Source organism: Rhopilema esculentum, chromosome 18 (genome assembly GCF_057945365.1).
Source record: "Rhopilema esculentum isolate cy_ngs chromosome 18, ASM5794536v1, whole genome shotgun sequence".
Classification (NCBI taxonomy): Eukaryota; Metazoa; Cnidaria; class Scyphozoa; order Rhizostomeae; family Rhizostomatidae; genus Rhopilema; species Rhopilema esculentum.
The window spans coordinates 7090414-7116663 of NC_142832.1; the positions used below are offsets into that span (position 1 = coordinate 7090414).

Genomic DNA, 26250 nt, shown 5'->3' on the forward strand with positions numbered 1-26250 from the left:
CACAAGTTCCGATTTCCTTTTAGAAGAAAAGGAGCTTAGCTGCTGAGTATATGATATCGAAATTTCGGTCTAGTGTCAGCTTTTAGTCGCAATATCTTCTAGACGATAGTGTTTTAATACTAGACGTTAGTGCGCTATTCGAAAATCAGTGCAGATATTTTTATATTCTGATTATGACTCTAGTGAATGAAGTTTTCTGAATGTTAAGGTAGATAACAATAATAGAGGCTATCTAATTACAGTACAGCTTTGCTCGAAAACCTTTCTTTTTAAGGCAACATATAAAAGAAGAAAATTTTAGAGATAATGTATAGCTTTCCTTGAAGTCTTTATGCAACTTACTTCTTCTACTAAGTTCCTTTTAAACCTCGATTTAGATTGCCAGTCTCTATCTGAAGAATACAAGAAATCTCCAAACATCGCATGATAATTTACAGCACCTTTGAACAAAAATCTTACGTCTGTTTCATGCATCATTACAAGATTGGAGTAAATCGCCCCACCTTTCTTTATCAAGCTATCTAACCTCGCGAATTTTAAAGTGAATTAAAAATCATCAAACAGTGTTGGCTGCCATTGTGCGGATAATTATTTGCTGCAATGGTACAAATAATTAAGATATATTCAAAAAAGCTTTCTTCCTAAGGTTTCGGAAATGTTTCTTCCAAAAAGATGCTTTAGTTCAAACATGACTTTTCGAGTTTTCAAAATCACTTTGTGTTTAAGAGTAAAATTATCATTAAATTATCTTTAAATATTAGTATTAGAATTTACCAGCGAATGCTATTTGCACTTGATTTAAAGCACAAAATGTTTGCAAATACAGTGGAATCCCGATGTAACGAACTCTGAAGGGAACCAGAAAATATTTCGTTATATCGGGAGTTCATTAAACCGGGAGAAAACGTCTTTCAGGTCTTTTCGCAGTACACGCCTAGCAATACCTTTGTTGGGCTTGCCTAGGCTTTCTCCAACCTCTGTGCACATTTTACTCCAAGAAACCAAGCTGAATTCAAATATTTCTAATGATCAGTCATCGAAAATGAAGATCTTTATGCTCCTTTTACAATTTGGTAACCAGACATGGCAAAACTGATATCGCTTCACTTCCAGTTGGCGGCTGAATGACGTCTTCACATTCTTATTTGTCTATTTCGTTCCACATTCCACATGGGTCTCCCAATAAAGTTTTGTCGTCGCTCATTGCCAATGTCTCATATGTATTAAAGTGCTTTTTAAGTGTCAATGTACTCATCCGCAGTAATTTGTGACGCGGTCAAAACTTTCATCATCTCGCTTAGAACATTTAAAGCCAATCGATCCAATTTAGAGGAATCTAAAATTGAAATAAATGGTTCTACTATAATAGAAAGTAAGAATGTTAAACTTTTTGGAGTAACACTAGACCATCAACTTAGATTAGAAGAACATATTAAAGTTTTTTGTAAAGAAGCTGGGGAAAAGGTTAACGCTCTAGCCAGGATTGCTTCGTATATGGACAAATCTAAGCGAATTCTTTCAATGAAAACGCTCATTTTATCATATTTTAAATATTGTCTTCTTATTTGGATGTTTTGCAGTAGGAAAAGTAATAATCGAATAAACTGGATTCATGAAAGAGCAATGAGAATAGCTCATGATGATTATGAATCAACTTTTGAACAACTTTTAATAAAGAATAAAACAATAACTTCTCATAAGAAAAATTTACAATATCTTGCGATAGAAATTTACAAAACATTTAACGGATTGAATCCACCTTTTATGGATGAAATATTTTCCATAAATGAATGGCCATATTACTTAAGAAACTCCCAATTCAAAACAGCGGAGCCATATTACAAAATATATGGATTTAATACCGTTTCATACAGATGTAGCCAAATATGGAACTCAATTCCAAATGAGATAAAGTACTCCCCTACTTTATCAATATTCAAGAAAAAAATCTCAGAATTTATATCGTTTAATTGTACTTGTAATCTTTGCAAGGAAAATGTTAGCAACATCGGTTATATTTGATTTATATTATATTTAGCGTTGGTAATTGAAATTAGTTGGTCTTAATTAGCTTGTATGCATAGCTAGAAATTGTACCAACTTTAAATAAAGAAAGAAAAAAAAAATATCGTGCTCTGAGTCTATCATCCAGTGCTTGTATTATCAGCCGATTACAATAATGATTTCCCCCAAGAGAAAGTGATAGATGCACGCCAAAAATGATTAAGTATGAATAACAAAGGAAAAATTAATGAAAAGTTCGTTATATCGAGGGTAATTATGATGAAGGTACCCACAATTTAGTTCGTAATATCGAGAGTTCGTTTAATCCGGGGTTCGTTATACCGAGAGAATTTGTAAGGGGTTTGTTGGGTAGGATCCAAGAGACCAGACATTGAGTTCGTTATACCGGGAAGTTCGTTATATCAGGGGGTCGTTATGGCGGGATTCCACTGTATCTTCTTTTTAACTTTTACACTGTTTTACCTTTCTTAGATGGGAACGGGGCTAAAGGGGAGGTAGCCGGAGCCCGTCCGGCAACCAGTGGCGTCGCGTGACGATGCTCGCTGGGAGAAGGGGGGGGGATGTAAGAGATGAAAAACCGTATTTTACCGACAGGAATTTTTTTGTTACAATAATATTTTGTTATAAATTTAATTCTACCAACGATTTCTCTGAAAGTTGGAGGGTTGTACACCCCTCCAAACCCCCTGCACGCTACGCCCCTGCCGGCCACTGTTGGGTAGCAAAACATTTCTAGAGACACACTAAAGTTTTTTCTTAAACTTTTCTGCAAAGAATTTGGAAAGAAAATGTGATTGCAGCTTGCTGACAACGAACTCAGTAAATTTGTTATTTTGTCATTTACTTGCAGCGTTAATTTTTTCTTAAGTGTAAAATTAATTAGTGCATACACTGCTTGAATCTGTGCTACGGCAGAAAGATGCCTTGCCTTTATGAAGTTCTAGGTTTCTGGTTTATTTTTAATCTGTTAGACCTTCTAAATAGAACAAGATATCACCGAATTACTATGAAAAGGTTTGCGAAATTTTGACTGTTGCTGTAGTGAACAACTTCACCTAGTGATTTTTTCGTAGCTGTTAAAAAGCTTAGCCTAAGTGTAGATATTCTATGGCTGCCTTAGAAGACGATGATACAATCGAGTTTCAGCTTTGATGTTCATTCACAGCAACGAAAAATATACAACTACCAAGGAAATAACACAAAAATGCGTGTACCTTTTTGCATGACACCTTGTGAAAGAAAATTCATAAAGAGGAATTTGTTGTTTTATTTTTAAAAGTGGAGATGAAAATCGTTGTTATTTTTCATGAAAGAAATTGTTGCTTCATAATTTGTTCTTGAGATTTTTTCAATAGTATCATGCCACACAAAGGTTTATGATGAAAGTTCCATTCAGATCAAGAATATAAGAAAACCGATCAGAAAAATATCTGACAACCCAAAAAACACGAAAAGCTTTTTTGCAAGAATTCCTTCAATTTGCAGGTTAAGCAATAAAGCAAACCATCTTCAAAATCATTCTGACATCATCATTGAAAATCCGCCAAGGCCTTTCTCAAATCAGCTTTGATTGCTTCAGTGGCAAAGCTTATTTAGAATGCAATTAAATTTTCTACAGGCGTCAATCAGCTTTTAAACTTATAAAAAGTAGTTTAGTATTTACGTTTAAAGTTATTTTTGTTACTGTTATATGCTTGAAAGGGATCACAATTTGGTTAAGAAACTGTTTCTTAATTTGAATTGGTTTGTAATGTTTTATTAACAAAAAGAAAGTTCAAACAAACTTTTGGTGGTACAAAATTTGAAAACTGCTTTGAAAAAAGCAAACATTTGAGTAAACTACAGCTTCGATCTATGTTCTGACATTTTAAACTCTGAAGGCTCACTCAAATGTTTGTATTTTTCAAAGCCATTTAGAAGGAAAGTTCAATAAATAACACTCAGATTTCTGGTCGTTATAATTATCAGTTTCAATAAGAAGTAAAATCATTGTAAAAAATCTAATCACATGTTGCATTTTTTATTAAAATTTAGAGTTAAAGTACAATCAGCCAATCTCTGCCTACTGTTTCTTCATTGGATTCTTCAATTTTTTGTGTTATCACTTCTACTCGATTTTGTTTTACCCGTTATCTTTTCATTGTTTCGTTGTTAATCTTGGATTATTCGAAACAAATTATTCAAAAAAGTAGTGTACATATTTTCGACGTCCTTATCTGATAGTAGTGTAAGAAGCTTCACAATATTTCTACTTTTGTTTCTTTTGTCAACTGTAAAACTCATCTTTTGTGAATTGCTTTTTATATTCTGTGATCTTCATTTTTATTTTTGTCCATGAAACAGACAAGAACGATTTGGACAGCCATCGTTATTAATAATGTCTGTGAGCATTTTTCTTACAGAATATGCTCTTATTTTCGTAATTGATTTATTCATCATATTCTTCTTTTACTTAATATGTTATCGTTGCTCGTTGACTGTTTGATAGCAAATTGTTTGTTCATTACAGTCTTCTTCTTGCCAATAGCTGCCTTCTTCTTCACGTTGGGATCAAATGAGCCAATCGACGCATATGCATCGTCGTGGGATTTCTGCGGGATACCCGCGTCACTGTAAGTATTGCTGATTGTTTTTGATTGATCATCATTCACCTTTTGTTGGCTTTGTTCGCCCTTTTTGTCATTGATTTCGTGAAGACGCTGCGATATTTTCATCAGCTGTGCTACCATTTTTGGTGTGTCAGCATTTATATTTGTTACCGTGGTTACGCCATCAGGTTGTTGTTGTACTTGCGTTTGTTGAATTGCTGCGTCTTGGTCAGTTTTGTGATTAGTTGTTACTTCTTGATTGCCCACTTGATTGCCTCCTTGATTGCCTGATTGATCACCGTTATCATTGCTCGATTGCTGGTCCTGATTAGCCTGTCCCTGGGCCTGATCTCCATCAGATTGTTGTTCTGCCTCTTGACCATTAGCTTGCTCAGATCTTTGATTCGATTGGTTTGATTCCTGATTAAGTGATTCCTGATTCTGACCAGACGCCTCTTTGCTCTGTTCACTATTGTCTACATTATTGTCTGTCATTTCTTTGCCTCCATCATCACCACCTTTTACAAATTTTGATACTTTTGCTTGCTGGCTTTCCATATCTTCTTTAAGCGCTGATGCTTTGTGATGTGTTGGCATCTTGTCATTGTTAGCAGGGTCCACCAGCCCAATTTGTGAGTATGGATCATCACCTTCGCGTACGCGTGCCAATTTCCCCTTTATATGGCTTTGTCCTTGCAATTTCTTGAATTTATAGAATTTCGTATCGCCCGATGACTTAATTGGCACTGCAGTGTACTCACTGTGCCCATTCTCTTCTTGGGTACCTGAAGCAATCTTTGGGTTTTTTGCTTCTACTTTTGTCTCATCAGCACTTGCTGCCTGACTTTCCTTGTCAACGCTTGCTGCATTATCAGTATCTTTAGCTTCAGCCTCTTGATCAACTACATGGCCAGTTGCTCCATCTGAGGCTGTTGCCACGTCTGGCTGTGTCTCAGCTTGATTAGAAAATGATTGGTTTATTGCACCTCCATCCTTACTTTCCTTTTCCTCTTTTTCATTTTTCTCCATGGCTTCCTTTTCACCATTCTCATTACTTTTCCCTTGGTTTTTCTTCATCAGTTTCAGAATCGTATTAACTAGCATTTGCTTGTCCATCTTCATCAGCGTTGGAACAAGTGATTGATCTGACCCCCGGTTTTCATCTTGGCTGCCACTCACTTGGTTTGCATCTTCCTTTGCCCCAGCCTCGTTCTCTTGTGTGTTTTTCTGGCCTCCATTTTGAAAGCTGCTTTGTCCATTGGTACTACTTGGCTTTTCATTGCCTTGTTGTGACTCCTGTTTCATTGCTGCACCACCTCCGTTGTTTCCTTGCGGTTGCAGATTTTGCATTACTCCCTGGCTTTGCCCGCCACTGTTTTCTTCTTGCAAATTAGTAGTTGTTCCTTTAGCAATTGCCGCCGCGACATTTCTCATAAGAGCGTGCCTTAGATTGGAAACCAACTGTTTTCTCAGCCCTTCCGCTGCTAGGCCAAGATGTGCATTAGCGGGGCTGACATTGCTTGCAAGCGAACTGTCAATCATTGCTCCTCCGTTATCTGGTGTTATTTTTTGTCGCTCTGCAGCGTCTTGTTGTAAACGTCCGCGGGTTTTCTTCATTTTCTGTGTATTGATTCTCTGCTTCAGCTTTTTAATTCGACTTTCATCTTCAATTTTAGACACCTCGTTCGAATCTTGCTTCGAATTTGCAGCATTCTGTTCTCGCTCTTTGTTCTCAGAGGATTGCGATTGCTTTTGCATTTTGTTCTGAGAATTTGTTGGTTTTTCCTCTTCTTCCTTCTGAGAATTTATCACTTCCTGTTTTTCTTTACTCTTAGAAATTCTTTTTGGTTGTTGATCATCATCATCTTCATCTCCACTTTTCGAATTTTTACCTTGCTCAATATTCGGTTCAACAGCGTTTGCCTCTTTGAAAAACTTTTCGATATGCTTGGTTTCCTTTTGTACGTTCTTTATTTTCTTGTTTACTTTGTGATTTTTACTTTCTTTCTGCTTACTTTGGTCGTCTGCATCTTCTTTTTCATTTGTTTCATCTTTTCCCTTTCCTTCTTCTTTCTCTACCTGTGCTGATTCGTTCTCACTGTTTGCAAAATTTGCTTTGCCGTTCTGCTCCTTGTCATCTTTTTCACGTGAGTCGTCTTTTTCGCTATCCTCCTTGGATTTTGTCTCACTCACATTCTTCTCCTTTGCCGCCAAACTCTTAGCTTTTCCCTCCTTTCCTTTAACCTTTTCATCTTTTTGCTCCTTCTCAGCATTTTCTAACTTATCCCCTGGACCTTTGGCCTCCTTACCAGATTCCTCGTCATTGTTAGCCTCTTTTGTATCTTCACTCTCTACATTCTCCTTTTGGGCTCCTGAAATCGCCTTGGCTTCGCTCTTCGCACTGCTTTCACCCTTTTTCCCTTCCTTTGATTCATTCTTTCCTTTTGCTTTTTCCTCTTCCTTTTTTGATTTTTCCTTCTCTTCTTTCTTGTTTGATTTTTCTTCATCTTCTTCCTTTTTTGTGTTTTCTTTTTCCGCATTCTTTTTCTTTTCATCTTTACTTTTATCTTTTTTGCCGTCTCCTGATACTTTGGAATCACCGTTGTTCTCCTTCACGGGGCTTACAAAATTCTCTGCCATTCCAGGTGCTAGCGTAAAAGCATCGTACAAATTTGCTTGTTTACCTTCAGAACTGTCGATCGTTGGCCCTCCTATGAAATCCCCTTCTTGATATTTAGGGCTGTTTAGTGCAGATTCTTGAAAGCCATCAAAATTATTAAACATTGAATTTGTACCCCCGTCTAAGCCTTCCTTAGTGAACGATTCGATTTCATTTCCATACGCTTGAAACTGGTTATCTTGTGTTCGACCAGCAACTGCTTGCCCTGGTAGACCAATTTCTTGGTCATTGTTGCCGGGGGTAAGAAAACTTTGCTCTGGAGGAAGGCCTTGCTGTGCTGCTTCGGTTTGTGGTAGGCCGAACTCACCGGCGTGCTGTTGTTGAGCCTCCTGGAAACTTGACCGTGGATCACTACTTACAAATCCCGTATCAAACATCATAGTACTCTCCATATCATTCTGAGCCATCTCAGCAAATGCCGGCATCCATCGTTTCTTGTTATTTGCAATTTTTGCGACGTATTTGACATTATTCTTTTTAGCTGGCATCCATCTTTTTGCATTTGATACCTTGTTTTGCTTAGGCCTTTCTACCTTCGCTTGAGTTTTTTGCAGAGGCAATGTTTTTCCTTTCAATGGAATTGCTTTTAGCACTCGTTTTGAGATTTGACTAATTTGCTGAACCGTGTTCTTCGTTGCTTTGTTTAACGCATTACAAGACAACAAAGCTGCTACCAGGAAAAGAAACACGTACACAAACTTCATTGCGGCTGGTCTGGCTTTCACATATCGCTATTGGTATTCAGCCATTTTTGTTAAGAACAGATACGATTTCCTAATTTCTGGCTTTTCCTTCCCAGTGATGAGTTTTAGTTATACAGTATGTTAAGTGCTAGCTATACCGCCTTCCTTCAAGTTCTAGGAGTTGATCTTTAGAAAATCTTGATCACTTAATCAATTATTCATGATTAAAGCATAGATGTAATGCATCGACTCTTGACTCTGCTGTAGCACAACAGAACCACCCGGGCTTATCGATATCAATACCAGTTTATCGTTTGCTCTTCTGCTGCCGCGAAAGTTTGTCATTTATGCTGCACAAATTAATGTTTCGTGCCCTGCATAGCCCTAAAGCACAAACATGGTCACTCTGGGTTCACAATTTAGCCTATAAGTTAATGCAGCGTTCTAGGAAAATTCTCTTGAAGCTAGAAGTGGAAAATGCATAAAAACAAACTTTCCAGTCGGTCGGTCAAGCCAGTCGGAAATAAAGGAGGTTGGGGGGGGGGGGGGTGTTATTGATTTGACACATAATTTTGGCATAGAAAGTAGAGAACTTAAACAAGGAGCATCCAAGTTTTTGCAAGGAGTTTTTCTACATTCGCCCATCATTCAAAAAAGCTCAATTTCTTCCACTTTCACGGATGACCATTTTTTCCAACATAGTTTTCATGGATGTTGAAATGCAAATGTTGATTTTCACCGGCTCGCATATGATGGATGCTAGACCAAATCATGGGTGATTTATCAGGCAAAGAGGCTCACCATTAGCAATTCCCCCAAGAGCTTCTTTTCTCTTCAAATAAACTCTGCTTAAAATGATTAGCAGCACTTCATATTTTGAACGAATTTTCTGGGAATCCCATTAACGGTGTAGATTGAAGCCTATAATACTTTGCGAATGGTGGCATCCCATTTTCTAGCACTGACCAGTTGTCAAGAAAAATGCAATTATCAGTACAGTCTAATTGTATGCATTTCTATTTCATATTTATCTTTCAATAGACGTCACGTGTTACGTCACATTCCTCTTGTTTGTTAACATCATTCAATATTGATTTCCAGCTATTCAAGAATGAAAGTCCTCCATGCAGTGGTACTAGGTCACTGTGTTTATTTTCTCATTTCAGATGGGTTCAGTATTGTATTTTAGAATTCGGTTTTTAGTTTTTTTCTTAGGATAAGTCAGGTTGGTGGAAGCTACCGTAAAATGCTGCTTGTTAATCCAGCATTATTGTTCTACTCGGTCCGGTTCATTTATCTTTAAAAGTTAAAGTTTCCAGTTGTGAAAGTTTGAAAATTGAGCCATTGAGAGATTGTAAAGCTCCAGGGCAGCTTTATATGACAACATCGCGTTTTTATATTGACCCTTGAAATGATAGTATATTCGTTTGAATCTAGCAATTTCTTTTGATGCCTTCAGTATTCATCTTCAAATTCAAGCTTTTTGCTTCTCTTCTGCTGAAATCCCCGTGAATTCATGTCATTATTTTGATAATACAAGAACTTTTGGCATGAAGCACAATCATTAAACTAGAGGCAACAGCATCAACCACTAGTGACTGTCAAAGTCTTTCGCTACAGATATTACCACCACTGAGCATAGGCTCCGCCTAATAACTTCCGTTATCAATAAGTACCATTGGACTAACTTACAATTCTGAAAAATATCCGAAGAGGAGAAACTTTTTTTGAATAACCTAACCATCAGAGAAAAAGTTGTTATGCAGAAAACGTTCGAATAAGAAGTGCATGTAACAAAGTCATGGGTTTGTATATGTTTATTTAATGTTTATGTTGCTCAGATATTACGACACTGAAACCAGTGGTTGTCAATCAATGTTTACGTCTTGGGATATTTTTCTTTGAAAACAGTACAAATGCGAATGAACCTGCTAGATGCCTAAGCACGAAAAGCCACCTTGAATTTCCGTGAATACGATTTCCTCTTTGAACTCGCAATCTAGTAATCTTTTAGGTTTTTTTTAAAAGTATTAAGCAAGGAGTCTTTGCATTTTACTGTACAGTTTTACAAGAAGACGAAGCTGCTTATGAATACTGGTTTTGATTTTGACCTGGACATGGTACCGTTACGGGTCAGTCAATACCCAGTGGTCTCATTGAATCTTGCTAATGTACTGGCATGTCCGAAATCTTACGTATCAACGTCTCTTCTTGTTGCTCTAAGTACTCTGAAAAATCAAGAATTTATTCCGAAACATAAAGGAAAAATTGAATTTTGTTGCAGGTTTTGTATTTGGAAATGGAAATTTGTTTTCATTTCTGAAGAAATGTAGTTATCGTACGGATTGGCACAAATGATCTTATATCCAGGTATTTGCTTATCTTTTCGTTAAATAAACTTCATTCAAAGATTGAATCCAAACGAAAATGCAGATAGCTCTTCATTATATGGTATTCTTTCATGAAATACAACATTTACTAGTTTTGCTCTGCCCCGATTGTAGGGGTCATAAGATCGTTTTCCTACCTAACTGGCCGCTGCTGTTATAATAGGCCATAGAATCGCCAAAATAAACCTTTTCGTGACCAGTTTTGTCTATTTGGCTATCTCAATTTGATAACGAAGATAAAGGTATCATAATTCGAACAGTGTTGAACGAGATCGATCGAAGAGCATCTGAATTTTGAACTTTGCTATTATTTGAAGCTATTAGTGATTCATTTAAACAAATAAACACAAATGTCCCAGTGATCAGGCCATACAGAAATTTTCTTTACAAGTTTATGGAATATTCTAAAAAAGGTATGATAGATTTGTGTCATTGCTTTGTGACTATGGCTGTTCATCGCGTTATTTGTAACGTTGAGTTTAAGAGCTTCAATCGTATCCTGGAACCAAGATTTGCAAAATGTGATGTCTGCCATGAACTGTTGCTTGCCAAACGCCAGAACAAAATGTCAATGAAAACTTGAATGAATGCTCCAAAATCTCTATGTTCATATTGCTAGCTACTGTCTATTTAGTTTTTACCTTAACTAGCAAAGCTTTTAAGATAACATCCATTTTCTGTCAAGATCTACTTAAAGTAAAATACTTGCAGACAAACTTTGGCGTATTTACAACTGGAATTGACGATTCATACCTCTTCAGCTTCTTCTCAGCATCGAGAAAACTTTGTTTTTAGATTCAACTTTATTGTTAATACGTTTTTACTGTTTTCACTCGATCCTTAGTAAAATCAATACTTTACTAAAACATTTTCATGTATAAACGTGGGATTTAACTGTTGTTTTTGTTATGAAAATTAATTTAATTACTCACTAGAGTCTCATAAATTCCATTGAAAATATTCCACACTAACGAACCTCGTGTCTAGCCATGTCGAATTCTGTAAAATCAACCTTGTCTCCTAGCCATAGTACGTCATACCTACTGCTTATTGCGTTTTGTTGTAATTCTTCCTATCACAACATGCATCATCAGACACCCGTGATGTTTTGATTATTCATTGCATCGTAGATACCTCGACAAGCTCAACTGAGTGATGCAGCTGTTGTATAGTTTTAATCTGCTACTGTATTTTGTTTTACAACTTTCAAAAAATTATGCAGAAGATCATAAAGGTAATACTTTAATTTTTCACTATGATAGTTCATCTTTTAAATCGAAAATTTACTCTTTTTATTCATTTTAAAGAGGGGTCTTGTGCAACCATTTCTATTAAAAAGCTTTCATTTATATCCAAGTTGAATCCTGTCAAATCGTACCCCGGATAGCCGGAACTGCTAAGTAGGACTAGATTTTGATTCAAAAGGATTTTCTTACCTTATTCAAGTTTCATATTGCTAAGACAGGCGGACATTGCTAGAGAAGGTCCGACTAAACGGAATTCAACTGTAATTTCGAGGGTTTTTTAACATACTGGCAGAAGGGAGGGGGTGTGGCCTTTCCATGCATATTGACGTGAGTTTGTTGCAGACAAATAACTATTGTATCTTTCATATAAAAGTTGAATTTCCCAGTTGAAGTTTCACTAAAATGCCACTTCTTATTGTAACTAAAGACAAAATTGTTTAAGCGAAGTGTCTTTTGCATTGGAAGATCAAAATTGCTTTCAAAAAATATTTTTCTGGTCATATAAATATGAATCTAGCATCAGAAAAAAGAGCCAAAAAAGATCTATTCTGACAGTATTTTTATCAATATAAATTTTGAAAGGGTAGTTTTTTGAATTAAGGTTACTATAAATTATCTATGTACATATTTTACTCTTTTCAGTTAGGTGGTTAAGCTCAATCTTATCTTCTATGATCAAGTGCGTTTATAGCGTTCGGTTGTAAACAAGTTCTGTCAACACACATAATATATGCACAACTGATTGACTAAAGATGATCTAGAAAAGACCCTGTTATTGAGTGACGTGGATCAAAACAATTGTTTTCGTCTGCTATTCATTGAAAGCAAATAAACAATTCATGTAAAATGTCTTGTTACACTTGGCGTCATATTTGCTAAGATGTCTCTAACCATGCAAACTTTGTCTGCAGGTTAAATAAGTAGATTTATGTCAAATTTTTCGATTTTTAACTTAGAAATTTATTCTTGTTTTCAGAAATAGGACTAACGAGTTTTTCAAATGATGATGTTGCAAAGAAGTTTGCATCGAAAGGTATGACCAAAGCCAGCAAATTACCTTGATATTGCCAGCATAAGAAAATTTTAGTGTTTTAATGGGGTGTGTTTTGTTTATTCATAAAGAACTGGTCAATTTGCTAGACAACGTAAAATGGTTGAGCTAAGAGCAATGCCTTCAAAATGACCCTGCTTTGTTGCAAAAGCCTTATTTTAAAGATTGAACAACAACGCGATCCATGTCCTTAAAAATGAAAGTTATAGATTGAACTTTCTGACAAAAACCGATTGGACCAGATCAAAGCTATTGAAATTTGGTGAAACAACAGCAATCCTTGCCAAAAATAACTGGAACGCCTTCCCATTGCAGCATGCAAATAAACAAAGCAAGTCTAAAACTACCTTACCAAAATATCACTGCCGCTTCAAAAATTTCGATCCCCTCCCCCCGTATAATGTTGATTTATTTTCTCAATACTTTCATACAGCTTTCAGTGAAGAAATTTTTACCTTCAGGACCAAAACAGCCCAATTGAACAACATTGTAATGGGGGGGGGGGGTAGGGGGGGGGGTTCAAAAAAAGCGTTAGCTTTGCGCAAGTGTTCCAACAATTTTGGCAAGGATTGAGCGTTAGAAAGGATTGAGCGTTGGTGATTTTGACTGCTTGCTTCATTGCGTTGGTAATGAAGGAAATTCTATCGAAAATGCGCAATACTTGTTTGCCCTTATCAAGGCTTCTGGTAGGCATCAAAATATGTAAATATGCTGTTTTGGAAGTATGAAACTTCGTTGTTAAATCAAGAATCTCACTATTCATTTTAGACAAAGAAAAGGAGGTTACTCCAAAGGTAACAGAAGAGAAAATAGCACTTTCCAAAGTCAATGACAACATAAAGTTTGTGGTTAAGTACAAAAAAGGTACGACTTGTTATATACTACTTAAGTTATTACAGATTGCTTTCACCTATTTTGTTGGAGAGTCATCGAGAGGTTTCACAGGCCCTGGGAGAAACGTGAAAGACTAGGCAACCTGAAAGCGAAGCGAGCAGAAAAATTTCTCGACCACCCCATTAAGATTGGCAGTGAATGAATTTCAGGAAACTTCTTCCAGTCAATTTTTTGCAATTGATTAGAACGCTCTACTATTTTCAGGCCTACTTTTTTTACGTTTGTCAAATTTAATTCTTTAACTGAATCCATTACTTAAGGAGGCTCAAAAATAACTCCCACCCTGCCCCAATTCAATGTTGAATGCCTGATTTTGAAGGAGAAATGATAGAAATACAAATCCAACATTGATTCGGGGGGAAAGGGGATGATTCGAATTTATAGGGGCGACATAAGGTAGAAAATTGCAGAAATTGCATTTTGTCTCAACAATTTTGTCCGGGATTGTAGAATTAACAATATTCTTTGCTCTTAACCAAGAATTCGCCTTATCTGGACCTCATATCTTTCATTTATCATGCTTTTGATTATCAAGCCAAATAACGCTTGCCTTAACAAGCCAAAGAAAATTGCTATAAGAAATTGGTAAAAGCTCTTAAATCGTCTTGGACTTAATTTTTAGACAAGGCGAAGAAAAACCCTTTGCCAGTTGAAATCAAAAGCGAACAAGATGACAAGGAAGCACTGTCATTAGTAAGCCACCTTAAGCCGACAGAGAGGTCTAAGACTCCAGGTTTGTTCTGCTCATGTTAAATTCTTGAATTATTCTTCTGATTATTTGCTTTTGCTGCCTTCTTTGTCAGCATCTGGGTGTGAAGTTTGTTTTTTGGCTATATTGCATCCTTAGTGAGTGTTAGACGAACACGGTTTTTAAGGGTACAAGAAATATGCTTTGCTGTACCGTGCCACTCCGATATTTCCTGTAAGTAGAAAGAGTGGAGGAGGAGTTTTCTAAGAAACAGTGGCCTTGCTAAGGATACTTGTGGTAACCCAGTGGTTAAATTTTTAAGATTTTACGCTATAGAACTATTAGTTGGAGCACAATGAAGAAGCATGTGTTGCTTGATTTTGTTTAAATTTTGTTTGCTGACGTAATATTCTCCTGCATTTATCATTTTGCTGTACCTTGCATGGTTGCTAATCATCTAACATTGATGCCAAAGAGCAATGCTGGATGCACCCTTTATAAGAACGCTTAAAATTTACTCGAATAAACGATCGATTGATTGGAGCGATTGACTGATCAAGTGAGGGTGATTAATTGATCAAGTGAGAGTGATTGATCAGCATATTGAGAGAATAAGTATTAGTTTTACGGCGATTTCTTACAGAGCCTGGACATGATCAATCGGCACATGTCTACGAAGAATCAATGCACCTTTCACCGAAGGCGGTAGATGAAGGGACACGGCGGATGCTAAGAATTCATGGTAAATACATTAATTTTACTGTTATTAGGAAAACTACTTTGCGGCTGATTCAATTGGTGTCAAATTTTGCGGAATCAATTGCCTTCTCAACTGTAATATGTCCACTAAAAAACTGCCCCAGATTTTCCTCTGTTATAGCTTTGTGGGATATATGATTGCAACTCAATTTGCAAAGCCGGTATTAATTCTCTTTAGCTGCCCACTTTACCCTGCTTTGATAGTCTTGGGGCTAATTTAGGATATTCTCATCACATATTGATACCTAAAATGAATGCGTCCTGTATCTTTTTACATTTTTGCTATCATTCTGAAGATTAATCCATTTCTGCAACTCTCCTTTTTGCAGACAAGCCTGTTGATATACGAAAGGAATTCGAAATGAAGGCGATTCCTGCTGACAATGTGTCAGGTAGGCAATTCATAACATTCCCCGTTTAAAATGAATTTAGAAATCGATTAAAATGGCTAAATCTTTAAAGACGTTTTGCAGAAGAATCACCATTTGAAGTTTAGCAATGTCGCTAGACAAGGGTAGTTTTCTATAAAGAAAACTGTTGTTTTATTTTTCAGCGAATTCAATGAAAAGTGGAATGATTCTTTTTATAATTATGATATGATATGAATATCCACATTGTTAATTATGCAACGAAGAATACAGTCTTACCTTCCACATATTCTTGTACCAGCATTTTTGTCTTATGAATAATTTATAACTAAGAACTAAATGTTATGGGAAAAAATAGATTGTAGACCCTTATCTAAAGAAATCTTTTACAATGATGTTCTTGGCTAAATTCTGACAGCTTTTAGTCTAATGTACCATAACACAGAAATTAAAAAGTTTTTCTCAAGCATGCAACAAAACTATTTTAAACTCCATTTACAGTAACACTCCACTTGCAGCCACAACTCTGCACGTATAATAGTAAACGGAGTCGATTGTGACAGTGTTCATGAGAAACTTTAAAATAGGTTTGTAGTGTGTCCCAGATTTACTCGCATCGTAGTACAAGGCCATTGTAATCACAGAGTTGAATTGCCTTTTTTTGCTTGTAGATTTGCAGATAACTGGGTTTTTAGTTCCGCTAGACATTGTTGATCAGTCAGTCGTTGACAAAAACAATCGTTTGGCTCAAAGTAAGTTACCTAGCTAATTGATTTTTATAAAAGATAACGAGATTTTTATAACTCAATGCAAAGTGCTTCAACACGGTTCTTTTTGCCTTCTAATCTACCAAAATTCTTTTCTGACATTGTATATTGGCACACGGCATTCAGCAATGCACTTTTTCAGTTATTTCGAAAACTTGGCCTAAAAACTTCAAAATCTCTATCTTCTTATCTGCCTCCCGAGAAAACTTAGAGACTCTTTGTTAGTTTTAAGAACATTTTGAAACGCCAAATGATGTAGAAGTTTGCCATCTTTTTGCACTCTCTTTGTATGCATTCCTGTTTAAACTGCTTTTGAAATCTTAGAGCGAACAGCAGTGCCTGCACATTGGAGATTGAAAGGCCAAAAGAATGCTAAAAAGGAAGCAGTTATGCCAAAAGATTGCATCTGTCAAGGTAATGGTAATGCTTTGTAACAGTTAAGAGTCTTTGGCAAATTAACAAAACATTACAGGTTCCCTTGAAAAGATTCCTATGTTAGTACTTTTATCCAATGAAGAAATAACTGGAAAGATAATTTTGGTTCTAGTACGTTTTCAGCAACAAACAGGTCTAACTTAAGTTTTTATTGCTTCTCAATGATCTTTTTAGCACCATTTGAACTTATAACAAGGGGAATGTAATCCTAAACTTGTTGAATAGGAAGCTTTGCATTAAGAATTTTTTCTCCTTGACATCTTTCTCTGCGTTTAATTCTGGGAACTCTTGTATTTTCTTCTTAAATTTAATTGCAGATATACTTATGCCTATGAATACCTTAAAAAATATTAATCTTAATATAAGATATTAATTATTTATATTTAATATTATGAATTTTAATTGTGTAACAGTTTAAGAGAAACTGTTTTGTATTTTTTACGAAATTCGTCACTTGAAATTGCTAATCAAATTGAAGTAAAATGAAAAAAATGTGCTGCATTTAATCCATTGAAACCTTCCCCTTCTGCTCCATTTCATGTTTGTTATTGTTTTGTCTACAGGAAATAGCAACGATGCACGTAAGTATGTTTTAGATAATTCCACAAAACAGTAGTCGTTGTCATAAAACAATCTTCAACCTTTAATTTGTTGTATTTTTAATAAATCAAGGTGTGTAATATCTCAAAATTTACTTTTCTGTGACTTCTTCTAAGTTTGCTATTAGAAAACAAGTCTTCTCGTCGTTAGGCTCGATCTTGAGGTTGCTACCGCAATACACCTGTCGTTCGCAATAAAGATCACATGGTAGAAAAACGTCGATTACGAATCACATGATCACATGATTTGATCACATGAATCAACGATATTTCTCACACTATTAAATGACTTTGGTTTTATAACTTCTGTTGAGACTGAAAATATCTTATAATTGATATCAAATGAATTTTCCACAACACCAGCAAATCAGCTAAACCAATCGCTCTTTATTAAGATTATTTGCAGGGAATTTTGCTAAATCTATTGATTGCAATGCTTGTAAAAATAAGGTTTGTCAAATGATTTACAAAGCTCGCCATTAAATTCTTGTCTTGATAGATTCTGGAAACCCAGGCAAACGAAGTCATGTGTACAAAGTAAGGAAAGGAAAGAAAGTTCGGTTTAGAGACAGCAAAGGAAGTGAGTCGAACTCTGCTCTTCATATATCATGTATCAAAGTTTTGTGATGGATTAAATTCGAAAAGGGGGACAGTAACCGACTTCGAATTTCATTATTTGCATGCGAAACAGGAGTCAATAGTCAATACAAACGAGTATCGATCTAAAATTACATGTTTTTTTGCAGAAATCCACACAAAAAGGCATTACCACTTTCACGTGAAGTCCGAAAATGGAGGTAAATAGATCCCGTCTTGAATACTGTTTTGTTATGATATAATCTTCATCAAGGAGTGGCATTTCATTCTGGTATCAGACCCAAGCCTCGACACATTTTCGATTTTTCTTAAGGTTTATCGCCATTTGCTCTTCGCACTATTTGTTTAACTATTTCATTTATATTAAGTGATAATCTCATTTCCTTTAGGGACAGTAAAAAGATCCTGCTTTTGCGGAGATGGTAAGCAGAACAAGCATATTTCCATGGACATTGTTTTCTTTAGAAACTTTCAGTTTTCTGAAATTTTGTGTTTCCAACGCAACTCCTTTTCTAAAATCTCTAAAGAACTCATAGTTCCCCACAAGCTTTTTGTCTTTTTAATAGAAACTGTTGCCATAATTTTCGCATATTGTTATTTCTCTAGTCTTTTTGGGGCCCTGCAATTATTTTCTTAAATATATCAATTTTACCGTCGGCAGCAAATTTTCGGATATTTTTATTTCTCTAGTCTTTTGGGGGCCTTGCAATTATTTTCTTAAATATATCAATTTTACCGTCGGCAGCAAATTCTATATCATATACAATCAAGCATAGACGAATTAAGCAATATACCTGAATAAGATAGATACAGTAACCACTAAAAATTAAATAACCATTTTTAACACCTACGAATGAGCCACATAGAGAGTAGTTTATCAGTTTCCTGGTGATCGTGAGTTGCAGCCTGAAACTGTCCTATTCTACTACACATCAAAGCGTACATCTTATTTCATGTAAAGCGTATATAGCCAAGGCTCTACTGGCTGCAATGTTTAATACCTACCATGGACCCAAACAAAGAGTCTTCCACATTGATGTATTCAATTTAATTGTTGTTGTGTTGTTGTGTTGTTGTATCTCTCAAATCATACAACTAATCTGATAATTTTGGGCTCGATCTACCCGTCTCGACCTTTCATCAGCCCTGGGGTCATAAACTTTCTCGTCAAAATATATCTTAACAAAACAGTATACGTTTTGAAATGCATTAAATGCTCTATCAATATTGATATGTCTATATTAGTAATTAGTAAATTTCTGTACTTTTAACAATATTACTATAAGACTAATATCATTGATAAGATCCTTCAGCCCTTAGTTTTCTTTCAGATTAACGCATCTAAATGATCAAAATTTGTCTAATATACTAATGTTAAGTATTATAACATTATATTATATCATTTAACCTCAGGTTCTCATGGTGTTGGTGATTTTGGCGCAGGTAGAGAAATCTAGTTTTTAAGCATTCGGTTGATTATATAGACATACAGACATATCAATATCGATATGAAAATATAGACATATCAAGGAAATAATAGGAATATAGGATAATATAGGAAAATAATCGAAATAACTTATACATGAGTCAAAAAGAGAATCGCAGTCTAAGGACTGTACTTCATCCTATCGCTCTATGTGTATTTGTTTGCACCTGGTTTCAGTGGCGGTGCCAAAGGGTGGTATGAGGGGAGGGGGGTAATTTCTGGGTAGGGGTAGATCAAATTTCCTATGAAAAGTTAACTTGGTACAAATCACTGAAACGAAGCAGAATGGGCGTGGTCCCACTGGCCGCGCCCATTACCATCCTGCTCTGTAATAGCTGGTGCCGCCACTGCCTGGTATCTGAATGTAGTTTTTAGGACACTGCGAAGCTATGGTTATTGAGCAGTGTTCTAGTCTTTCCTTTTGAGCTGACTACACCTCGTGATTCTATTGCCTGGAATTACAGAGAACTGACGAATCTGAGAACTTGTTCATTGCAGGAACATGAAACTCAGACTCGGGGATCTGTAGTTCGAAATTTTAAAGCCACTTAACAATCTCATATACGTTTCCTCATGATAAAATAATAGAACTTGAATTCCTCCATTTGAAATAAATGTTGTAAATGTTCTAGAGGATTTGTTACATTCAGATCATCTTTGGTTTAGAATAGCAAAATACAGTCACTGGGTAGTTGCGGATCACCACATAATAAGCACTTTCAGCCTTAGTTTTCTGAATATGCATTGTGCTATGTTGTGAGTACGTGTGTCTGTATGTTACTGTCGATCCCTGCAGTGCTGCAGTACTAAGGAGGAGCTTTCACTTTCACTAAGGAGGAGCTTTCACTTGTCCCGTTTTGTTTCAGGTGTTACTGCTGATGACCCAATCAGTTACCAGAGCTCAATGCATGGTGGCGTTGGTGGCCACTATGGAGGAGATTCTTTGATTTCAAACTATGCTGGAGGCCATGGATATGGCTGGGCTGGCCACGATGATTTTGGTCCTGGGTTTGAGCGTATTGGCTCTGACGTGCACGGCATCGAAGGCCACAGTCACGGTGGCATTGGAATGGGATTTCATGGCGCTGGAGGTCATGGCTTTGCAGGAGGTGGTTTTGATGGACATGGCTTTGGTGGTGGTTATGGTGATGCGCATGGTTTCGGTGGAGGCATTCACGACTTTGGAGGTGGAGATGGTCATGGTGACGGAGGAGGCTTTGGTACAGCCTTTGGGATACATAGTATGGGAGGTCATGACATTGGAATGACAGGAAGTCTAGATGCAGGGTTTTCAAGTCATGGATTTGGACCTTCATGGCATGGTGACTACGGACATGACGTGGGCATAGTCGGAGGTCTTGATGGTGCACATAGTGTAGAAGGACACGGCTTTGGTCATGGGTTAAGTGCCGCATTTGGACACGGAGGAATAGAAGGTCATGATGTTGGGGTCGTAGGAAGCCTAGGTGGACACGGGGGAGGATTCGGCGGCGATGGGGGAGGCTTTGGTGGCCATGGAGGAGGCTTTGGTGGTCATGGAGGAGGCTTCGGCGGCGACGGAGGTGGCTTTGGTGGCCATGGTGGGCTTTTTGAGGGGCACGGTGGTGGTTATGGGGGTCATGGTGGTGGTTTCGATGGGCACAGTGGAGGGTTTGGTGGTCATGGTGGGGGATTTGGTGGCCACGGAGGTGGATTCGGTGGACATGGCGGCAACGGACATGGTAAGTGCTAAATCAATATGAATATACACTGGAGTTGTAAAAGTATGGAAATGGCAGGCCAAAAGGGCCATTCACAGTTGGTAAGGGCCTAAGATGACTGATTTCAAAATGGAGGTTACGAGATGAAGGACTTAGAAACGATAGCTTGTGGCGAAAAAACTGCGCTCGCCATTCTACGCCCTTTCGGTTAACCAAGTATTTTATGATTGGTTTGCTATTTTCAGGCAAATATTTAGCAGAACTTTGAAGCACTGTTTCAAAAAAATTATGAAAAAATTGTCTAGGTATTCATAGAAGATGGCTGTGAAGTGTTGCTTTTTTGAAGAAAAGTGATCAAAACATTTGTTGAGATTTGAAGCATACTGGAAAGATGATTCTAGCAATTACGACACCAGATGAGTCGCACTACCTTTGACTTTCTTAGACTGTTTTTAATGCTGATTGGCTCATTCTACTTTCAAGGTACCATTGTAGCTGGTAAATATAGTTATCTGAATTTTATCACTAAACGAAGGCTTTTGGGATTGTTCACCTGGCATCTTTATTAATAACCTACAGCCTGACACCCTAGCTGAGAGTATCTTTTCAGACAAAAAGTGTGCGTATCAAGTTCGAAATTCATCCTTCTTGAAATTCGCCTGTATCTTATCGCGTCTTTTTACAAATCCTCCGATGATATTTTCCAAGACATTTCTGAGGCATTGTATTAAAATAATCTTTCATATTAATTTTTATTCCAAAGCTATTGGCAAATATTTCCTATCTTGGGAGAAGCTTTGTCTTCGAAATTTGTCTGCTTGGGCCCTTGGCTTTTGTGAGCCGCCATTGTAAGCATCGTTTCCATACTTTTGCAACCCCAGTGTACTAAAACTCTTATCGTTCAATGTTCGAGCATTTTTGGCAAGGCTTCAAATTTCACATAGTAACAGTTTTGCCCTTAACTCTTCGTCTTTAACTATGTAGAACATACCTTTAACGACGTACGGAGCTTTCGTAGAGACCAACGTCTTGTTCTTTAAATTCCGTATCATGTCCTCCCTGTGAAAACAGTACAAATTTTTTGTTCTAGACTCCCTGACAGGACATGACGAACTGTACGGAACAGGACTTGACGCACATGGTTTGACGGGGGGATCATGGAGTGTTGCTGGTGGCGGACATTCTACTTATTTAGGCCCTGGTGGTGGTATAGTTGAGCATGCCGGTGCTACTGCTTATCAAGGCCAGGGGGCAGGATTCCCAGGTGCAGGTCACACTGTAAATGCTCCATTGGATAATTCTATTGCACCACTAGATGATGCCACATTGGGTAGTCTACATGGTGGTGGCGGGCACGGCTTAATGAGCGACGTCATAAATAGTATAGGTGGACATGGGGGCATACATCATACTGGATTGGGAACGGGTTCAGGTGTCGTTTCTACTCCTTCGGGAGTACATGTCCACGGAGAAGGCAGGGAATCCAGTCCTATAGGAGCCTCTGTCAGCTACGGCCCAGTTAACGGTTACGGAGGGTATGACATTGATGGCCATTTTGCAGGAAGTGATAGCGGTCATGGGTCTTATTTGGGGCATGGCTCTGATTTGGGGCATGGGTCTGATTTGGGGCACGGGTCCGATTTGGGACATGGGGCCGATGAAGGACATGGATCTGTTGATCATCTGTCAGACATTTTTGGCTCAAACAGACAGGATATGGTCGACAGACTATCACAGCTAGTGGGACATGGCAATTCTCACAAGGGTGCAGAGGTTCTCTCTAGTTTGATTGATTCCCCAGCCAATGGCTATGGGGTGTCATTTGGAGATCATGGTGCCGATGTAGATGAAGGATTTGGCCATGACCCCGAGATAGGCCGCCTTGCCGGCTTGCTAAACTCGCACCATGTCGGTCTTGATGCTTCAGCTCTAGGGCGCTTGGCGACTATTGTGGGGCATGGTGACTTCCGTGATGGTGTAAAGATTCTAGCAAACCTGGTTGAGTCTACGGGGCATGGAGATAACTTGGGAGCTGGAGGCCACGGGGGTCATGATGGATTTGGCCATGGTGCAATTGGAGGTTTTGATGGTGATAACGGTCACCATGGTTTCGATGGAGGCAATGATCATTCTGACGGACCTGCCTGGTGGACATTGAAGAATCTACTAAATGCCATGAGTCACGGGGAGGGCCTTGAATCATTAATCAGTCATGCTCTCAATGGAGGTAATGCGTTTGGAGGCCATGACAATCATTGGGTTGGTTTTCCTGGTTTTCCCGTTTCTATGTTCAATGGGCATGGTACTGGTGGTAATGATGGCCACAGGATCCCTGGCACTCCATTCGAAATAAGCATGGACGGTAAAATTAGGTTTGCCGGCCACCATGACGGCGAACTCGGCGGTTGGCAAGAAATGAATCACCCCTATTCTGAATTCATGTCTGACGGTAATAGATGGGGTGGAATGACGATGGTCGTGAACGGGAAACAGGGCCCCTATTTGGTTGATCACTGGGGTAATGCAGCTAACTTAGCGGACGGTAATCATCAAGGTTTCGTAATGACAGGACATGACGGACACAAATATTTATTTATGCCGACTTCTGCCGTGACAGGACACCACGCTAATAGTGACGACTTCCACAATGGCGGCTGGCATGACGGTCACCAAACTGTTTTGACTCCGGCTGGACTCATGGACCTGACACCGGCAAGCCACTGGAGCCCAACAGGTGACGGTGAACATGGCCCTGTCTTACACACTCCGTCTGGAGACATGACACTTGGACCTCATGGACCTGAAGTACTTGATTCTCCTTTAGGTCCTCTGCGACTTGTGCCTTCACACGATGGAGTGATGCATCTCGAGACACCAGAGGTATGTTGACAAAACAATCCAGATCTTTATAGGGCCTGAGCAACACGGAGCCTGATGATCAGAATGTAATCTGACTCCTGCATAAATTGTCTGGTACTGGCAGTAGGCTTGGGAGAACAAAGAGAAATGTAGTTAACATAACAGCTATAGGTAAATGCAAAACAGAAAATTTACGAGAAATGTTAATTTACACACACATTGATTTTTAGATTTCTTGCAAAGAGCCTGTTAATGCTTTTTAAATATTTCTCTTAACCCATCATTCTATTCTCTGCAAGAACACTGACTGCAAATTTTATTTGGTTTAAGCCCCATGCACGTTCAAAAAGCCCTCAACGTTTATAATTCTCACTCTACTGTTTTGTTTTGACTAAACGCACGATCGTAAAGGCTCTATGTTGATTAGTTCCCTTTAAAAGCTTTTGTGTTATTCATTTTGCATTGATATTCTTATTTTATTTTGTTATTATCATTAAAAAAAGATTGTTAGAACAGACAGACGCTACCCTAGACGTCACAGACGCTCTATACGTTTTTGAGCTTCACCATCACACATTACCTTTTGGCAAGAAAAGAGCTATTTCTATTTGTCTCTAAATTTGCAGGCATGCTCACACTCGATTGCAAACATACCAGTAACTTTGTTTTCGTGAAAATATACTTAAGAACTTCTGGCTCTAGTTAAGTTGCATAAAGGAAAGAAATATTTTAAGGGCTTTAAAACCACATCTCCTAAAGCTTTTAAGTTCTGTTCGCCGGACAGTCTGGAAATATATTTTATGTGATTTTGTAGTGCGGCAAGGTTTTCTGTCGAAGCTGTTTATATGAGGGTTTTCATAAGGGTGTCAAAAAGGTGTTCATTAACATCGTCAAGTTTCAAAACCGTTGTGGCTTCGACAAAAGTGGCCTTATCCATCTTGGCAAAGTGAACTAGCCCTTACTCAATGCATTCTTTTTACTGTGAGGAAGTAGATTGAGGTAAACAATGTCATTGGCTTGGTGAGGTAAACATCATAAATCTAGGAGTGGAATTTTGAATGCTTCATAGGGAGTTTTTTGTTAAAAGCTATTCGTTGTTGTGAATTTATTAATATTTACTGCAGAAAATGTTCCTTTTGACTTCAATGTTGATATCCAAATACAGTTCATTAAAGATTGTAACCGACGGCAGTTTTAAAAGGAAAAGTGATAAAAGAAGCTTTCCTACAGAAATATTTTAATCATAAATCAGTAGACCATTTTTGTATTTGTGTGCACCAACAGCAATGCTATTTTGACAGGTTCATGTGCAAGGGCCAGTTCACCATGAATACCACCATGTTGATATTGAGCACAAACAATCAATGGTGCCAGGCGAAGTTATTAGCACGCCGTATGGGCCGATGAAACTCGTACCCGCCGGGAAAGGTGGCGGCGATGATGACGGTGGAGGCGGCGGCGGCGGTGGTGGCAAAGGTGGTGGAGGCGGTGGAAAAGGAGGCGGAGATGATAAGGGAGGAGGAGGAGGTGGTGGCGGTGGAAAGGGTGGTGGAGGTGATGGCGGCGGTGGTGCAGGGGGAGGTGGGGGTAGGTATTTCTATGTTATAATAAGGACTTTCATCAATATATTTCATTTTTCATATTTATTTATTTCATATTTAATTCTTTCAAGGATGGTTGCCCTTCAACAAGTTGATTTTCAAGAAACATTAATTACAATATTATACACAAAAGGAAATGACTATTGATCAAATCGATAAAAGGTTTATTCTCAAACATTCATGCCAAAGTTTTTGGCAACAGAAGCCAATGTTTTTTTGTGTTATCAAGGCTACCAATTTTTAAATGTGTCATTGTTCTAAAAATGTTGTTCCTGAAGTATACTGATAATGAACTCTGAAAAAAGAAATTGGGCTTAGGCTCATTGAAAAATTGGTATTCAATTGGTGGGAATTTTACTGTATCTTCGCTAATCCTGCTTGATTTTTTAATTTTGTATACTGTTCTAAACTCCTTTCCACTATCATAGATGGAGGACCAATCAAAGTCCAGCTTCAGCTCGACTCAGACACAATGAAGTTACTTGGCGCTGGCGCTGGTGGTGATGCTGGCGGCGGTGGCGCAAGTGGCCCAAGTGTCGTCCCAATACCCTACCCTGCACCTGCTCCAGCTCCTGCCCCGGCACCAGCACCCGCTGCAAGTGATAGTGGTGGTGGCGGCGGAAAGGATGCCAGTGGCTTGAACACGCTTGAAGCTATTGCCCTTGGTGCCTTGCTAGGCGGAAAGAACTCTGGCGGCGGTGGAAACAGCGGTGGTGGAGGAACTGGTAAGGGACATTTAATGGTATTTTCTTACCAATCTCTTTTTCACATTTCAATGTTTTGAATTAAGTCTTAGGTTACGAGTGGTAACGTTCTTTGGGGAATATTTTTTT

The 26250-nt window shown here is 38.0% G+C and overlaps 2 protein-coding genes across 10 annotated transcripts in view; one reads left to right on the forward strand and one right to left on the reverse strand.

Annotated features, from left to right (window-relative positions):
- Nucleotides 1-3615: 3615 nt before the first annotated feature.
- On the reverse strand, nucleotides 3616-8493 carry LOC135680958 (uncharacterized). Its single transcript, XM_065195212.2, has one exon. The coding sequence runs from the start codon at nucleotides 7995-7997 to the stop codon at nucleotides 4461-4463; it is 3537 nt and encodes a 1178-aa protein (XP_065051284.2). The 5' UTR covers nucleotides 7998-8493; the 3' UTR covers nucleotides 3616-4460.
- Nucleotides 8494-9881: 1388 nt separating this feature from the next.
- Nucleotides 9882-26250, forward strand: part of LOC135680934 (uncharacterized) — a 58796-nt gene continuing 42427 nt past the window's right edge. For 5 of the 9 annotated variants that reach the window (XM_065195181.2, XM_065195188.2, XM_065195185.2 and 2 more), the window contains exons 1-18: nucleotides 9884-10346; nucleotides 11497-11600; nucleotides 12590-12646; nucleotides 13433-13528; nucleotides 14181-14291; nucleotides 14890-14988; nucleotides 15335-15397; nucleotides 16045-16125; nucleotides 16465-16554; nucleotides 17139-17156; nucleotides 17674-17754; nucleotides 17921-17971; nucleotides 18161-18193; nucleotides 19185-19214; nucleotides 20124-20978; nucleotides 22048-23837; nucleotides 25118-25403; nucleotides 25846-26142. In XM_065195181.2, the coding sequence (XP_065051253.2) occupies nucleotides 11522-11600; nucleotides 12590-12646; nucleotides 13433-13528; nucleotides 14181-14291; nucleotides 14890-14988; nucleotides 15335-15397; nucleotides 16045-16125; nucleotides 16465-16554; nucleotides 17139-17156; nucleotides 17674-17754; nucleotides 17921-17971; nucleotides 18161-18193; nucleotides 19185-19214; nucleotides 20124-20978; nucleotides 22048-23837; nucleotides 25118-25403; nucleotides 25846-26142 (4117 nt within the window). In that variant the 5' untranslated portion in view covers nucleotides 9884-10346; nucleotides 11497-11521. Of the gene's footprint in view, nucleotides 10347-11496; nucleotides 11601-12589; nucleotides 12647-13432; nucleotides 13529-14180; nucleotides 14292-14889; nucleotides 14989-15334; nucleotides 15398-16044; nucleotides 16126-16464; nucleotides 16555-17138; nucleotides 17157-17673; nucleotides 17755-17920; nucleotides 17972-18160; nucleotides 18194-19184; nucleotides 19215-20123; nucleotides 20979-22047; nucleotides 23838-25117; nucleotides 25404-25845; nucleotides 26143-26250 lie in introns of all 9 variants that reach the window. The other 4 variants (XM_065195190.2, XM_065195186.2, XM_065195189.2 and 1 more) reach the window with 4 other exon arrangements.